At 50.7% G+C, this 16,531-nt stretch overlaps 1 protein-coding gene and 2 long non-coding RNA genes across 4 annotated transcripts in view; 2 read left to right on the top strand and 1 right to left on the bottom strand.

Annotated features, from left to right (window-relative positions):
• The window catches only part of HK1 (hexokinase 1), a 69,594-nt gene that overhangs the window by 9,774 nt on the left and 43,289 nt on the right, over positions 1–16,531 (top strand). For both annotated transcript variants that reach the window (XM_082424439.1, XM_082424438.1), the window contains exon 2: positions 9,462–9,624. In XM_082424439.1, the coding sequence (XP_082280565.1) occupies positions 9,462–9,624 (163 nt within the window). The remainder of the gene's footprint in view (positions 1–9,461; positions 9,625–16,531) is intronic.
• LOC309642742 overlaps positions 1–16,531 on the bottom strand; it is a 335,590-nt gene that overhangs the window by 278,530 nt on the left and 40,529 nt on the right. The gene's annotated exons all lie outside the window — the stretch shown is intronic.
• On the top strand, positions 9,631–16,473 carry LOC309642735. The gene is made up of 2 exons (XR_014253351.1): positions 9,631–9,891; positions 16,121–16,473. It is a non-coding gene; the product is annotated as an uncharacterized lncRNA (long non-coding RNA).

The following is a 16,531-nucleotide window of genomic DNA, read 5'->3' as shown; positions in this document are numbered from 1 at the left end:
GTGCATTGCAGTGGGCTCCCAGCAGAAATCATCACCCAAGGCTCCCATGATGGGGATGTGATTGGAGTGCTAGAGCCCTGCTGTCCACAACAGTAGCCACGAGCCACGTGTGGCTCTTGAGCACTTGAAACGTGGCAAGTCTGGTTTGAGATGTGCTGTTGAACATAAAATATAGGATTTTGAAGACTCTGTAAGACAAAGATATATAAAATCGCTCATTGATCATTTAAAAAATATTAATTACATGTGGGAATAATATTTTGGATATTATTGGACCTGGCACATTGGGAACTGTGAGTCTGGTGCCTGGCCCTGCCCAAGCCATTGACCACAAGGCCCAGAATGAAGCCTGTTGTTCTTGCCCCGCCACATTCCAGGGCTGTTCTGTTCCCCTTGAGGGACTGGGTACCTCCTTTATTTTTAGCTAGTTCAGTGTGACAGCTTTGTTCTCGTCTGGGCAAGGGCTTGGTCTCTCACCAGCAGAAAGTGCCTCTTAGCGGGAGCCAAGGTCACCAGGAGGACCTTGGGCATGACCTCACGGCCTTCTGCGGTCCTCCTGGCAAGAGGAGTCTGGGGAAGCAGGGAAGGAGCACTGGGGTTGGGGTCTGAAGCCAGAGCCACCCTGGGTGCTGGGTGCTCGGGCCTTTCGCTTGGCTTCACGGCCCCGGGTTCTGTGTGAAACAGGGCTGATAACGCCCACCCTGCCAGTGTGCCGCGTGGATCAGGGCAGGTGGAAGTGCCCAGCAGGGGGCCCGTCCTTGCTGACTGTTACACCTCAGCTCCCAAAACCTTGGTTTCCTCATCAAGAATGGGGATCCCGTTTTCCTCCTGATTTGCTGCGATTAAACAGAAGTGTTGTATGAACAGTCCATGGTGCTTAATAGGTGTTCCGTCCATGCTCACTGAATGGAACTAACAGTTCAGAAGCATCAATTAAATGATAGATAAGGTACTGAGAGCTGTGTCTGAATTTTGAAAAGGGACTGGGGAAAGGAAACTTCCCCTTATAGTGTTTCAACATGCTGAAGGGACCCCTGATGCTTTGGGGATATTCGCACACACAGCTTTCACTGAGACGCCTCTAAAGTGGAATTTATTTTCCCAAACACATTTCCTCTTTCAGATATTCCACAGTCTCTGGGAGCCTTGAAGAGTGGAGGCTCCTGATTATCTGTAGAGCGTTCATATGTCCCCTTGGGCCTTGAAGTGCAGATGTTGTGAGGCGAAGCAGGAGTCTGAGAGCGCCTGGAACTCTCCATCGCTCAGGGAGGGGCTGTTGGCTCCACGCAGGTCGCCCGGAGGCTGAAGTGAGGGGCTGGTGCTGGAGAAGGGCTGGGTCATTCAGGGGACAGGAGGCTCCGGCCTTATCTGAGCCAGCAGACCCTTCCGAGAAGACCTCCCGGGCCAGGCGTCTCCAGAGGCCTTCCTGCCCTCCAGAAGAGCAGCCACCTGAGGGGGTGGGGACACAAGGAACCTGGAAGCATGGCCCCTGCACCCCTGGCACTCACGGTCTAGCTGGAGGCGTGCACCATGCACATGTTGCTGTGGCGCGGGCAGATTGCTCCTACGTAGCTCGAGGGCCGAGCAGATGCCAAGGAGAGCGGCAGCTGGTGCTGGGCGGGCGGATCATGGTACCCCCTTCGGAGGAGGTGGGTGTGGAGTGGAGTGCAGAGAGGCAGTTACAGGCCTAGCCAGCCGAGTAATAGAGGTGGATCTGCGGGGAAGGACCGTCAGGGGTGCAGAAGGCAGGAGGGTGCCGGGAGCAGATGATCCTGGTAGGGAACCCACAGGGTCCAAAATGTCTCTCCTTGTGGCCAGTGCCCTCTCTGCTCAGGTACCAGCTGCCAAAAGCAGGATAGAAAGGTACGTTCTTTGGGACCGACACCCTTGGCAGTGAGGTGGGGCTGGGCAGGCAGGAAGAGGGTTGGACCCGCAGGAGGAGGGCTTGGGATGGCACCCACCGTGGCGGAGGGTCCCATCGGGCCAGGACCTTGGGGCTTGCTATGGCCTTTGAACTTCCTTCCCAGGATTGTGTGAAAGGGGAAATGAGCAGTTCAGATCCCTGGTAGCTGCTGGAGGCTGAATGAGGCTTCCACAGTAATCAGGCTGGAGCAGCGTGCTTTCTGCAGGGCAAGGGAGCCATGCTGCTCCCGCGGTGGATGGAGCTGTGGCATTAATGCCACCATGTTCCCACGTCTCGCTGCTCTCGGAAGCCCTGGGCCTGGGTTCGCCCTGGCCTGAGCAAGAAAGGTACTGAGGAAGGACCACAGAACCAGGAACTTGGTGTCTACTCCGGTTTTCTTGCTGACCAGCGGTCAGTCGACCTTGGCCATTTGACCTTGGCCATTCGAATAACCTCTCTAGCCTCTAATTTTTCCTTAGCGCGTTGAGTGTGATGGCACCTGCCCTGCTTCTCTGGACAGGATAGTTTAAGGACCAGCATGTGAAAGTGCTGTGCAAAGTAGAGAGGCCTTCATAGGTCAAAGTCAGGTGAACGCACCGACATTACAGATGGAAAGACTGAGGTGCCTGCAGGATGGCAAAGCTGGAGTCTGACGCAGGTGTTTGTACTGCCCAGTCCGTGCCCCATCACTGAGCCAGGCAGGGTCCTGAGAAAATCTAAGTATGGCTGTTAGTGTGAGTCTTAGAGGCAGTTCCCTGAGGAAATAGAGGAGGAGTTAAGGTTTCAAGGGAGAAACTGTTTATAATATGATCCAATTTTTTGTAAAATGAAATACAAAAAAACCCAAGCCCTGTATGTATGAATGTTTGTTTAGGTAGGAAAACTGTCCTAGAACATAAAGCTCTTTTAGCAGGGATTTCTCTGGGGAGATTGAGGGAAGAACTCAGACTTTTTACTTTTGTGCATTTAGGTATTGTTCGAATCTTTTTAATAATGAGTGTATATTACTTATTGTTACTATAATGTACTGTTATTTTTTTTTAAAGTAATAAAACAATCCAAATGTTTCAGAGGACTTTTGTGAGAATCTTTTATTTGCTATGGTTTCAGACAAATGACCACCTACCTTTAGTTTTCTTTTCTACAAAATGGGTCAGTAATATTTGGTAATCAATGCATTTCTCTAGGTATTTAGGTAAAAGAAATTAGGGATATGTGATTATGAGTTAGACAGGGGAGTGAGGGAGATGGATTCCCTTTCCGTCATTTCGATAGACGTGTGGGAAGAGTTCTTGGCACATAATTAAAATTCTCCGAATAGCTCTCTGAGGAGAAAGTATAATTATCCTCATTTAAAAGTGAGGAAATCGGGACTCAGAGAGGTTAAGTAACTTGTCCAAAATCACACAGCTAATGAATGGCAGGTCCTAGATTTGAACCCAGTTCTCTTCATCCATAGCCCTGTGTTCTTCCCATCATGTAAGAAAGGACCAAAATGAGGGGTTAGAAGACCTGGAATGTAGATCCAGCTGCCACTTATAAACCATGTGACTTTGTGTGAGTCATGGGTCTCAGTTTCCTCGACTACAGGATGGAGATAACGATATCTCTCCCGCCTACTTTGCTGGGTTTCTGTGCCGGGAGAAGGGGAACTAACATATTAGGCACCGCTTCATGCCAGGCCCCTGGCATCCATGAGCTCATTGCTTCTCTTTGTATGCCGTCCAGGTGGGATAATGTATGTGAAAGTTGTGTGTATAAATAGCAGAGCCCTCTGCACACGTGAGCTCTTATTAAAATAATATTAATCCCCCTGGACCCGTTCGTTCCTGAGTCAGTCTCCTTAAGAAAGAGAAGTGAATCTGATGTTGAAATCTCTGCCCTGCCCTTAAGCAAGAGCCCTTCTTAACGCTTCACTGCCAGCTCCCCAATTTCCTTTGCAAGTAAAATGTCTCACTTGGAACGTTCACTTCATAGGCCTGTGCTGATCAACTTCAGTCACACCTGTTGCTCTGCCTCGTTCTTGATCCTCACGGAAGAATGGACGAGAGAGGGAGTGAAAATTTTCCATGGCTGTTCCCCCTCCCACAGCGGGTCAGAGTGCCCAGGTCACCAGTGGTTACGGAGCCTCCTGCCATGACCAGCCTGTCTACTTGGGCATGTCCAGTCTTGAATTGTCTTTTTCATACGTGTCTGTTGGGAGCAGGAGGTGGGGCTGGGGTCGGGCACAGAAATGTTTGAGGTTCGACCAGTGCGGGGTCACTGGGCTCTTCCACTGGCCGGACAGCTCTGGGCCAGCGGGGCTTGGTGAGGTTGCGTTCTCTTCTGACATCTCCTCCTGCCTCTGCTGTGTTCCTGCTTCTGGAGCCGATGAGAGCTTCCAGGCCCTCTTGGTCCGCAGGAGGGACAGCCCAGGACCAGTATTTGCACAGTAGTAGGGCACCAGTGCCTGCCCTGTGCAGCCACCTTGGCTCCCACCCTCGGGAGAAGGGCTCTTCCCCTGGCGGGGGGGAGGGGTGGTGGCGGTGAAAGATGCCCTGGGGGCTGGACAGGGGCCTCATCAGTCTGAGCCGAGAGTCTGCAGGACCCAGCTCGCCATGTGGTGTCTGGGACCCTGGCACCTCCCCCATTTCCTTCCCAGTCTGACCGAGTCCTGAATGCTTGTGTCAGACACCATGTGTGAAAGTGAGCCCAGGGGGTTCCTATCACAGACTCCTGGAAGCCTCTGTCTCTGTCTGTGACAGACATCCTATGACAGATGTTCCAAAGGCTTGCAGCTTGAAGCCCACCAGAAGAGGTGCTGTGCCCTCCTGTCACCAAAATGTAGGGCTGGGGGTTGGAGGCACAGGTGGGATTCTTTGGGCACCAGTGTTTGGCCAGAGCAGCAAAGTTTGAGGCAGCGTCCTAAGAGAAGAGCAAGGATTGTGGAAATGTGAGAGGGAGAGAGAGAGAGGGGAGAGGAAAAGATCTGGAGTTGCTATTGAGAGGGGATGGAAGGAAATAGAAATGCCGAAAGGACCACAGACTTTGGCCGAACCTCCCAAAGCCCGAAGTTGTCCTTCTCCGGCCCTGCATCCCTCCTCCATCTCTCCCCCATCTCTCCCCTCCTGGGCTTCTGGGCCAACCTTCTATAAGAAAAGCAGCTCTTATACTGGGGTTCTTGCAGAGTTCTGGAGCAAATGGGCAGGAGGACACCCTTCCTTTCTACCCCCTTCCGCCCACCACCCTTTCCCAGCTTCTTTCCCAGGTGGACAGGGGCAGCCCGGCCAGCTGCGAGGCAGGGCTAGTCTGAATGAGAGGAAAGAGGCCCCTTGTTCAGTGAGGTGCTGGGCACTCTGGGCCCCTGGGAGTATTCTGCAAATGTCTCTTGTTCCAGCGCTTTCTGGGCTGCTTGAAGGGCCACAGTCCAGATGGTGTGGATCTGCTGAGCCCTGCACCAGGTGTCTGCCTGGCTGGGCAGCGTTGGGGGGTACCTGCAGCCCAGCCCCAGGATCTATGCCGTTCAAAGGCCCTTCCTGAGCTCCTGAGGGTCAGGAGGGGTGCCCCTTGGCTTATTCTCATGCACCTGAGATCCAGGAGGCTTCAAAGTCAGTTCCAGCTCTGCCCTAAGCTGTATCCTCCTTCTGGCCCCAATTTCCACACCTCTTCTGAGAGGAGTTGTACCACGTGATGATTCATGAACCTGAACCAGAGGGGGAAAGCCCTCCTTCCTTCTACGCTGGGGGGCCAGCTCGTCTTCTATATCCCCAGCCTGTTTTCTTGTTTGAGCTTCTTGCCTCTATTCGCGTGTGACTGGCTGTCCTAACAACGTCTGGCTTCCGGGATCACTGTCCCTGTGCTGAGCTGTGCCTTGAGTTAGGAGGCAGGCTGGCTGTGGAGCCCTGCTTCTTCTAGAAGTTTCTCCCTGTCCAGCTGGAAAATCTCAGCAGCTTTGCTTGGGCCTGATCTCCACACGGTAGGGGGAATGGCCTTCTCCAAGGGATGGGGACGGTTGTAGGGAGAGTGTTAGACTCTCAGGTATGAGACCTGACTCCCTGGCTGTGTGCTTCGAACTAATCACTTAGCTTCTTGGAGCCTCAGTTTTTACAACTGTAGAATGGGGATTAAGAATGTCCCCCTGGGACTTCCCTGGTGGTGCAGTGGTTAAGAATCCACCTGCCAATGCAGAGGACATGGGTTCGACCCCTGGTCTGGGAAGATTCCACATGCCGCGGAGCAGCTAAGCCCGTGCGCCACACCTACTGAGCCTGTGCTCTAGAGCCCACGAGCCACAAGTACTGAAGCCCGTGTGCCTAGAGCCCATGCTCCGCAGCAAGAGAAGTCACTGCAATGAGAAGCCCGTGCGCCGCAACTAGAGAAAGCCTGCGTGCAGCAATGAATACCCAACGCAGCCAAAAATAAATAAATAAATTTAAAAAAGAAAAAAAAGAATGTCCCCCTGACACGGTCGTTTTGAAGGTTAAATGACATATTGGATGTGAAAGCACTTGATATACGGTAAACCTTGATGTAATTATGAAGTATTATTCTAGCATCCGGCATTCATTGAATTCCTCTTTTGTGCCAGGCAAAGGTCTCTTCCGTCTTTCCTTTCCTGGGGAACTCACATGTTATCAGAGGAGATGGGCAGGTCAATAGACAGATAATCGTGATGCAGGGTGAGGAGCGTGGTAGTGGAAACATGTCCAAATGCCAGAGCAGCGCCGTGACTGTTACTGCTCTGCTCCTGCTCGCCCGTCCCCTCCCCAGCGCACAGCTTGAGCTTCCTGAAACACGTCTCACTGTTGAACACTCAGTAGAGTCACGTTTAGAGTCTAAATTTGTTCGCCCAGTGGATAAGACCCTGCAGACTTAGCTCCTGGCAGTCTTTCCAGTTGCTTCACTTCTTGCAGTGTGTGCTCCATCATCCCGCAGACCACCCTCCCTCCCTCACCTTTCGCCTTCACACACGCTCTTGTTTGTGCCTGGACGCACTCTCTGACATCACCCCTCCCAGTATCCTTCTCCAGTTTGTGCTTAGTAGCCCCCCGTGTGCTTCTGTGGCCGCTCGTGCACGTGTGACTGCCTCTCCCGACCAGCACGTGGGCGTGGTGACAGCAAGGGCTGCTGATCAGCGCTGCCAGCCTTGGGGGTAGAACAGAGCATGTCTTCTCCTAGGGCTGTGTTCTGGCCATTTCTCTTTCAGCTCTCGGCGGTTTCTGATCGCCCTTCTCTGCATTGCTTTCTCCCGAAGGGGAAAGGAAAAGGTAGTTGCGGTAGAAGAGATACGGGTGGGGGCAGGGTTGTCTCTGGCCACAGAGGACACTGGGGGACTTCTGCCAGTACCCTGATTGTCCCTGAGACAGGAGACAGGCAGGGCCTGGGGGAGCACGAGGCATGGAGTCCAGAGCGAGAAGGCTGCCCAGGACCAAAATATGCAGAAATGACTCTGTGTCCTTGAGTCGGACGTTTCCAGCCACCCTGAAAAGTAAGCATGAGATGCCATTCTCAGAAGCAAATCACGTCAAAGGTCTTTTCATCCGCATTGGGTCATAAATCTGTCTGTCCCTCTGCCAGAAACTTGCCGTGTGTGAGGCTGCTTGTGAGACACCGGGAGGTCAAGGTGAGTGGAGCAGACACTGTCCAGGTGACAGGCGTAGAAAGTGATGATCCAGGCTGGACCGTGCAGAGAGATCAGTGCTGAGGGAGGCGTTATCTGCACCCCGAGGGTCTCGACGTCTGCAGGAGGGGTGACATTTAATTTGAACCTTGAAGGGGAGGTGAGCTTTGAGTAGCTGGGAAGAGAAGGAAGGGCATTTCAACAGGAGAGCCAGGCACCTCCCAGGAATGGTAGAGGTGGTTTGGCTGGTGTTTAGAGAGCCCGGAGCCACACCTGCAGAGTGTAGGTGCCTCCAATGTGGGAGGCTTTGCAAGGTTTTGAGCAGGGGAGTGAAGTGACCAGGGTCCCAGTTTAAGAAGGTGAAATGTGTGGGGCTTCCCTGGTGGTGCAGTGGTTAAGAGTCCGCCTGCTAGTGCAGGGGACACGGGTTCGAGCCCTGGTCCGGGAAGATCCCACATGCCGCGGAGCAACTAAGCCCGTGCGCCACAACTACTGAGCCTGCACTCTAGAGCCCGTGAGCCACAACTGTTGAGCCTGCGAGCCACAACTACTGAGCCTGCGAGCCGCAACTACTAAAGCCTGCACGCCTAGAGCCCGTGCTACGTGACAAGAGAAGCCACCGCAATGAGAAGCCCGTGCACCACAACGAAGAGTAGCCCCCGCTCGCCGCAACTAGAGAAAGCCCGCGCTCAGCAACAAAGACCCAATGCAGCCATAAATAAATAAATAAATAAATAAATTTATAAAGAAAGAAAAAAGAAAAAAAAAAAGTGAAATGTGGCCGTGGTGTAGAGGATGGGTTGGAAGGGAGAGAAATTGAAGATTGAAAACCATTACACTGAATGAGCATCAGGAGTCAGGAATCCAGGCACATGGTTATCAGGGCTTCCTAAGGCAGGGAGTGGCAGAAAGAATGAATGGTGAGACAGAGAGACTTCAGTGAACTCCACAGGGTCAGGCGCCATGAGGACAGGTGTCTAACTGAGAGCCAGACATGTAGTAGGTGCCCAGTAAACAGAGAGAGTCAGCGGGAAGATACTATGAAGGAAGAACAACAAATGACAACAACGGGGCCTGAGGTTAGGAGCCCGGGATCCTTGAGGAGAGTGGGGAGCCCAGGAAGAGGAGCGGGTTGGTTTAGTCCTGTTGGGTCGGGAGCGGTCTGATCAGGAAGTGTGGGCACATGGGCCCTGGCACACGGGCGTGGGAACTTGGGCTGTCCCATACCTGCTGGGGGTAGTGAGGTTAAGGTCTCTGTGCTCTGGGCCTGCAGCCCCATGTCCTGAAGGGCTCCAGCCCTTCGTCCACCGTTTCCACCTACCTAGAAGCCGTGCCCAAGGAAACCCACCAGCACCACTGCCTCACAATGCTAATAATAGCTAATGTTTACTGAGCACTTTCTGTGTTCTAAGTGCTTCTCTGTCTCCTTTGATCTTACAACGTTCTGTGAGTTACGTTCTATTTATCATCTCAGTTTTTCAGTTGAGGAAACTGAAGTTCACACAGCTGGTAAGTGATGCAGCTTGGATTTGAACCCCAGGTAGATGGCTCTGGAGCCCTTGTTCTGTGGCACTGCCATCCGTGTGAGGATGAGCCAGCCACCTCTCACAGAGGGAAGGAGTCACGTGGAGGCTTAAAGTACCTTTGGCACGTGCCTGGGGATTGAAGGGCAGCTTCCATGTAATATTCAAGGATTGGAAGGGACCTTGGAGGTGTCTGGTTCATTTTACAGGGGGGGGAACCGGGGCTCAGAGCATTTGCAAGCGTGCTCTGGGTGACATGGTTGATCGCAGTTGAATGATGGGCCAACATGGGTGTCCCAGTGCCCACGGGAGCTGGATTGTCTTAGGCAGGCGGGAACCTCACGCTGCCTGCCCTGTCCTACCCCAGCCAGACCTGAGCTGAAACGACCTTCCTCAGCCTTGGCCTCACTTTCTTTCCTTCTCATCCTTCTTCCAGATCGACAAATATCTCTATGCCATGCGGCTCTCTGATGAAACTCTGTTAGATATCATGGCTCGTTTCAAAAAGGAGATGAAGAATGGCCTCTCCCGGGATTTTAATCCGACAGCCACAGTCAAGATGTTGCCAACGTTTGTAAGGTCCATTCCTGATGGTTCAGGTGAGTCTCTCACCCAGAGATTGGGCTCTGAGGGCTGAAAGCTCTGTGAAGCCACCCTTCCAACTTACATTCATTTGTTTGTTCATTCATCTTTCATTCATTTACTCATTCATTCACCATTCCATCCATCTGTTCTCCCATCCATCCATTCATCTATCCATCCATCAATCCAATGTATGTCCATTGAGATCCTACCATGTGCTAGGGGATACCATGGTTGGACCATGCTGACCTGCCTTCATCCGCCTGACGGTCTAGTGACTTATGGTAAGAAAGTGTAGCGTTTATGGATCTTACAGATGCTGTGTGAGTTACTCTTATGTCTTCAGAACATGAATGGCTCCAGAACAGATGAAGAGTTCATGTTAGGAGACTCTCTCCATCAGGGCACCAAGGCCTCCTTTTAGTACCCCAGTTAAGTAGTGATCCTAGCGGCCAGGTGGGTCTCAGACTCGGGGGGGGGGAGACTCAGGTCCCCATTTGTACAAATTTCATAGATGCTAAGCCAAGGTAGCCCCTCAAGCAGAGAAATGGTGAGAGGAGTAGGACTGGAAAAAAAAAATTATCCTGTTGGTCTGCATTGTGTGGCTCATGCCCCACAGTGGGGATCTGGGGGCTCCCTGAGGATTGTCAGTACCCCCTCCCCAGGGAGTGGCCTCAGCCCCTGCTCTTGGCAGAGTGGAGGCTGGGAGGGCACAGCCTGGCCTTGGCCTGCTCAGTGGAGGTCGTTCTGTCTGGCTGACCCAGGGGTGGGTGCTGTGCCTGCCCCAGCTTAGCGCACGCACAGGAATCCTGCTCTGAGCCGTGTTCTGTGCTCTACGCTGGGGTTCGCCTGCTTTGTGAGAGGGAGGGAGAGAGATCATGAAAGTCAGGTTTCTCTTAGGGTTGTGAGTACATAGCCTGAAAGTACGGCCCTTACAACACTCCTGCTGTTGTGTTTCTTCCCTACTCTGGGGACTAGTTTAAAGCTGCGATTTGGGGCATCTGATATGGAGCCGACAAAATGGACATCAGGAAAACTGCAGCTGTTGCGGCTGATGTTTATGAAGAGTGGGCGAGTGCACGGCTTGTTGGAGGACTGGCTGCAGTGGAAAGGTCCTGCTGTGCCTGCAGCCAGCCTTTAAAGTCCTGAACAAGATTGGGACACCTAGGAAGGGCGTGTGCTCTCTTTGCCCCGTGGCCACAGGTGGGGTTTACTTCATGCACGCACACTGGTACTTGTATCTCTGATGTTTCTTGACTGTTTAAAATCTACTCCACTTTTATCCTTTTGTTTTCCTTGAGGTCTTGGTGACCAGCAGTTTAGGTTTTTTTTTTTATGACTGCTGAAGAGATTCTAGCCATCAGAGTGACCAGACCGTGGTGTTCCCTGGGTTTTGTTCTGATGCCTCTGGCTTTGTAATTCGCTCCTGCTTTTTCCCAGCCCCGAATGGCATCCACATCCAGGAGCATTTGTGCCTTTACAGGGTTAGTTGAGTTCTGTAGGAGAGGTGTGGCCGTGCCTGCTGTCAGCTGAGAAAAGAGGAAGGGGAGGCGAGGTGGGGTGGGCAGCCCCCCAGGGCCCCTGCTCTGGCTTTGCTTGGAGAGCTCAGAAGGATGCCTTATGCCTGGGGGGCACCTGATCCTGTGTGACTGGCCCAGGGCTGGCACATCCCATGAGAGATGCCTTCTCTTTCATCCTGAACGCGGCTTGCAAACCAGCTCCCCTTCCCAGGACCGTGTGTCAGCAGGAGGTGCCCTCCCTCACTCTTTCACACACCATTTCCAGGGTTGAGGGGCTCAAAGTGTGATCCACATACACAAATGGCTAGTAATCTAGCCATTTGTCCCCATTAGTTACTCTTTAAAACAGGGCCCAAAACTCATCCTCATTTGGGAAAGACAACATTCTGCAGCCCCCTCTTAGAGATTCAAAGCAGACACCAACCTATTAAAGGCCCTGAGCAGTCCTGCAGGAGAGAAACCTGTTTAACCCGGCTACCTGCCTTTTCCCCAAACCTGTTTGATCTTTCCCCCCAACATCTATTACTATATTTCATCTATTTTGAGACAGCTTTTTGTTTGAGTGCTCTGAAATCAGCAATGCATTGTACAATAGTTGCATCTTTAAGTTATTATTGGCAGTATTTTTTTCTCTTTTCGTATTACATAAAATAATGATGTGTCTGCAGTCAGTGGTGTCTTAAATGTGATGACATATGTGGTAATTTGCCCATGTTGGGAAACACTGTCCTGGGGTTTGTGAAACTGGAGCCAGCAGCCTGGGCCCCATGCCTCCTTCTGAGCCTTTCTTATCTCCAGCGTAGGTGGGGCCAAATGTTTAGGGCCTCTTGGGAGCCCAGAACAGTGCTGAGAACAGAAAGAGGAGGAGGGGGAGGGGGAGGGGGAGGGGGGGGAGGAGCAGGAGGAGGAACCAAAGCCCTGAACCACAAGGACCCACCCTCCTATGCACGAGGCCCTGGGCCCCCCAGCCTTCCCCTACCCTGCCCACCTCTGTGCTCCTTGGTGACTGTTTCTTCTACCCTGCGTTAGTTTCCCACGCTGTTGTAACAAAGTACCACGAACTGGGTAGCTTTAAATCAGAGTGAATTATCTCACAGTTCTGGAAGCTAGAAGTCCAAAATCAAGGTGTCAGCAGGGCCACGCTCCTTCTGAGACACTGGGTTGAATCTTTCCTTGCCTTTTGCTAGCTTCTGGCGGTGGCTGTCAGTCCTTGGCATTCCTTGGCATGTAGTAGCGTCTCTCCAATCTCTGTCTCTATTGTCACATGGCATTTTCCTCTTAGAAGGATACCAGTCAGATTAGGACCCACACTCATGACCTCCTCTTAACTTGATTACATCTGCAAAGACCCTATTTCCTAATGAGGCCACATTTACAGGTACCCAGAGTTAGGACTTCCACATATCTTTTGGGGGGGCCACTGTGCAACCTGTAATACATCCTATACTTCTCCCTATGACTGTTCCTAATATTCATGGGTGGGCTCAGGTCATGTGCCCAGGGGCCCACACTCCCCTCGGAATGGTCGCTACAGCCCCACACAGACATTGACATTGATACCAAGGCCTTGGATCCCTGACCCCAGTCCGGCCCCTGCCCCTTTGTGATGGAAGTGCCTCCAACCAGGAGGTCCCCTGGGGTAGCTGGAATGTAGGTCTCCTTCATAGTAAACCGTGGTGCTAGTCCCTTTTCACAATGTTAATTACTGCTTCAACTGTATAATTAGTCAGCGACAGAATTAGTGGTAATCCCAAACCACCAAAGGATAACTTGGACTCACCGGGGTTGACAGATGCCCCTGCCCGTCAAGTGGTGACGTGACTTCCAAGTCAGAGGGAGAAACAAACTTTTCCTTTCCCGCTGACCTTGACCCTCATGACTGGACTCAGAGTTTTGAAACTCTACTGATTTTTTGGAAATGTTATCAGCCCATTTTTATTAATTTTTTTCCCCTTTTGACGATTTTTATGGGCAGTGGTTTTTCTTTAATTGCTCTCCAGTAATCTACACACTAGGTTTAAAAAAAAACCAAACAAACCCTAAAGTGGCTTTTAGCTGCTGCATATCCTTTCTGGAGTGGGAAAGGTATGAATAATATATAAAGAAGAAATATATTGAAGCCTTTTTACTCCGATGACTTGGCTAGACAGAAACCCCTCTTCAGAGCTGCCCAGTCGGGGATAGGTGCCTAGCTGCGTCCAGCCTCCCTCAGAAGGCCTGGCCAACACTTTGTCTCACTTGTGAAACCTCCCCTCTTTTCTCCTCTTGTCATTTATCACTCAGGATATTGTATCCATAAATACCAATTAGATCGTAAGCTTCTCAAGGGTAAATTGAGTTGAACATTTCCTTGTTTCTGTGTCATGGTTCCTAGCAGGCTCTTGGCTCAAAGGTTAAGTTAAAAATGTTTGATTTGCAGTGTGGTCACAGTTAAATTCTGGGGGCTTAAAATATACTACTTTCCAGCCAAAGGAAGGAAAATATTTCCTTTTTCTATGGCATTTGGGCTGGTCACTTACCTTTCTCTGCCTGTTTCCTTATCTGGGAAGGTGGTTGGATTGTCTCAGAAATTCTCTCCATCCATGAAATCTCCTGAATGTCTAGCATTCTGGGTGGGTTTCTGACGAAGGTGTAAACTCTCATCAACTAGCTGGATTGCAGACAGGAGGGAAGGCTTTGTGTCTCATGTACAGAATTAATTCATGGAGCAGAGCAAAGGTAGGCATTTCATGAAAGCAGAGTTTTTGTTTGCCCTGTATTCCAGCGCAGGTCTGGACTCAAGAGAGACATCTGTCCCCGTGTTTGTTTTCCATTATTTGCTGGTAATAATGGTTGTCATTAGAAAGTGGAGAGTTGCCAGGGGCCCTTCAGATGTTTTGTTTAATGAGCCTTCTCTAGAAGAGCAGTTCTTCTGGCTTCAGTGGAAATGGGAAATGTGGGATGAAGTCTCAGCAGCGGCCGGCAGGAAGGTTGAGGCCAAAGATTTGAAGAGGAAGTTAGAGGGAAGCCAACTGCTGCAAAAAGAAGCTGAACTTGAATTTAAAGGAAAAAATAAAATAAAATAGAAACCCAGAACACTGGATTCATCTCTGGCTCTGCTGCTTATTATCTCTGCGACCTTGGAGAAGTCACTTAACTCTCTAAGCCTCCATTTCCTCATCTGTAAAATAGGTGTGACGGTCCTGCCCTGCCTGCCTTACAAGGCTGTCAAGAGGATCAGATGACAGTGCTTTGGAAACTGCAAACCACCTTGAGAGTTACAGGGGGTCATTGTTCTCCTGATCATCATTGTAACTTAATAACCAACTTTGTAAGAATTCTTTGGGAGGCCCCTTCCCAGCTGATGCAGCCAGTCAAAGGACCCCCACCCATCAGACCTAAATGTGTAGGTCTAGCCCTGGAGGAAAGAGTCAGAGCTTTTCAGAATTCACTGGCATCCCTGTGATGTTACAGGGGGAGGAGGCAGGAAAAAGGGGGAAGCAGAGGCAGGCTGTCTCATCCCCACCCCAATATCCCCACATAATGTGGACAAGCCCATAGGCTGCAGCTCTGGTGCCTCTGCAGCAGGGTGACTGGACACCACAGCTCTGAATGGGGGAACCAGCTGACATAAAGGGGAGGATAGATCCTTTATGGAGGGCAAGTTGGTATTTGGGGGACTCATTGCCTAATAAAGAATACTGAACCCAGAAGCCTCTGGTTGTAGCTGAAAGAAATCTAACTCAAAGTTGTATAAGCAAGAAAGGGAATTCTAGGTTCACATAACTGGGAAATGGAGTTGTAAGTTGGCTTCTGTTGACAGGGACTCATCTGTCTCTTATTCTTTCAGTCTTTGTGTCGGCTTCATTCGTAGGCCACCTCTCCCTTATGGTGGCAGAGACAGCCCTGGCAGCCCTAGCTGACACCTCACCTAAGAACTAGAGGTCCCAGAGGTGGTCTTGGAGAGGGTAATGACTGGCTGACGTGGATCACTTGCCCATCCTGAACCAATCATGATGGCCAAAGTGGGGGACTCTGGGTGCTCTTGGGTCACACATTGGTTCCCTGGAGCTGGAGTGGGTGGTCAGCCCCACCCCCAACTCAGGTGAAAACCAGGAAGGGTAGTTATCTAAAGAGGTGCTAGGCAGCAAACAAAGCTTACCGGAAATCTTGCTGCCCTTTCCAGAAGTTGTTCCTTGGTGTCCTTTGCCTGGCAGAGGATAGGACTGAACAGACCATGCATTTAACCCAGGTAGTTCTTATCAAACTAGCAGCAAACACGTACTGATTTGCAGGACTCAGTACTGGGGGAGGGAAGTAAGCATGTTAAATTGCCCTGGCCTTCAAATTGCTTATCATCCAACTGAGGAAGATAGGCCATATATACATAAAAAATTAGGAGCATCCCAGTATTTGCAAGTACATGAGTGACTAAGGAAAGGGAAGGGCCCTGGCCTTGCCACAGGCGTGACTATGAGCAAGTCATTCACCTGGTTTGGTTGGAGCTTCCTTATCCATAAACCGAGAAGGTAAGTTAATATTTGTCTCGCATTTCCTGAGGTGCAAATGTGATTTACAGAAGAGATGCCAACTGCCACTTCTTTTAGCAATCACAAGCACACCCTGGAATCAGGGTCACTGCTCAGGGAAAGATCAGGAACTGCTCTGGGCTTAACAGTGACCTCTTGTAAAATGCCTTCAGGGAAAGGCCCCCCTCAAACCCATCAACTCCCACTAGCAGGTGTGTGGAGTATGCAGTATTTAACGTTGTCCTGACATCTTAAGGCCGCCTTTCTGGTCTCCTTCTCTGACCCTAACTCCTTGGAACCCTACTGACCTGTGTTTGTGTTAAAAAAAAAAAAAAAAAAAAAGGGAGCAGTGGAGAGCTGGGGTGGGACAGGGGTCTTGCAGAGCTGCAGAAGTGTGGGCCAGCCCCATGCACCCTAAGGCCAGGTTCCTTCCCGACCTAGAGGCAGCTGAGACCATCTTCACTTATCTTGCTTGAAAACTTCAGGCCTGGGTCCTGCAAAGGTGCTGCTTGAAACCTGATCCCTTTCTGCATGAAGGGCTGAAAGCTCTTACCCGATGTGTGTTGACACTGACACCAATAAGCAGGAGATGCCCGACCATCACCTGGAACTTGAGCACAAGAACCTTTTACTTAAGCCTTTCATTCAACTGAAAATGAGACTTTTGACTGGGCTGGCAACTGAAAAATTTCCCAAGCTATTGTTTTTAAGTTATGATGAAAGCCAGTCTAAAACATGAAATAAATAAATGGTTTTATTTTTTGAAAACCATTAAAACAGTAAATAATTAAATTAAAATGTTGTTAACAAAATAAAAAGTACCCATATTTTCATCCTAGCACGGTGTTTGCTTTTGTGCCTATTATTTCCCTATGCACAAGTGGTTTATAGTTGCT

This window comes from Balaenoptera physalus, assembly GCF_965194825.1.
Source record: "Balaenoptera physalus genome assembly, chromosome: 14".
NCBI classification, from domain to species: domain Eukaryota; kingdom Metazoa; phylum Chordata; class Mammalia; order Artiodactyla; family Balaenopteridae; genus Balaenoptera; species Balaenoptera physalus.
This window is presented reverse-complemented; position numbering and strand designations above follow the sequence as displayed.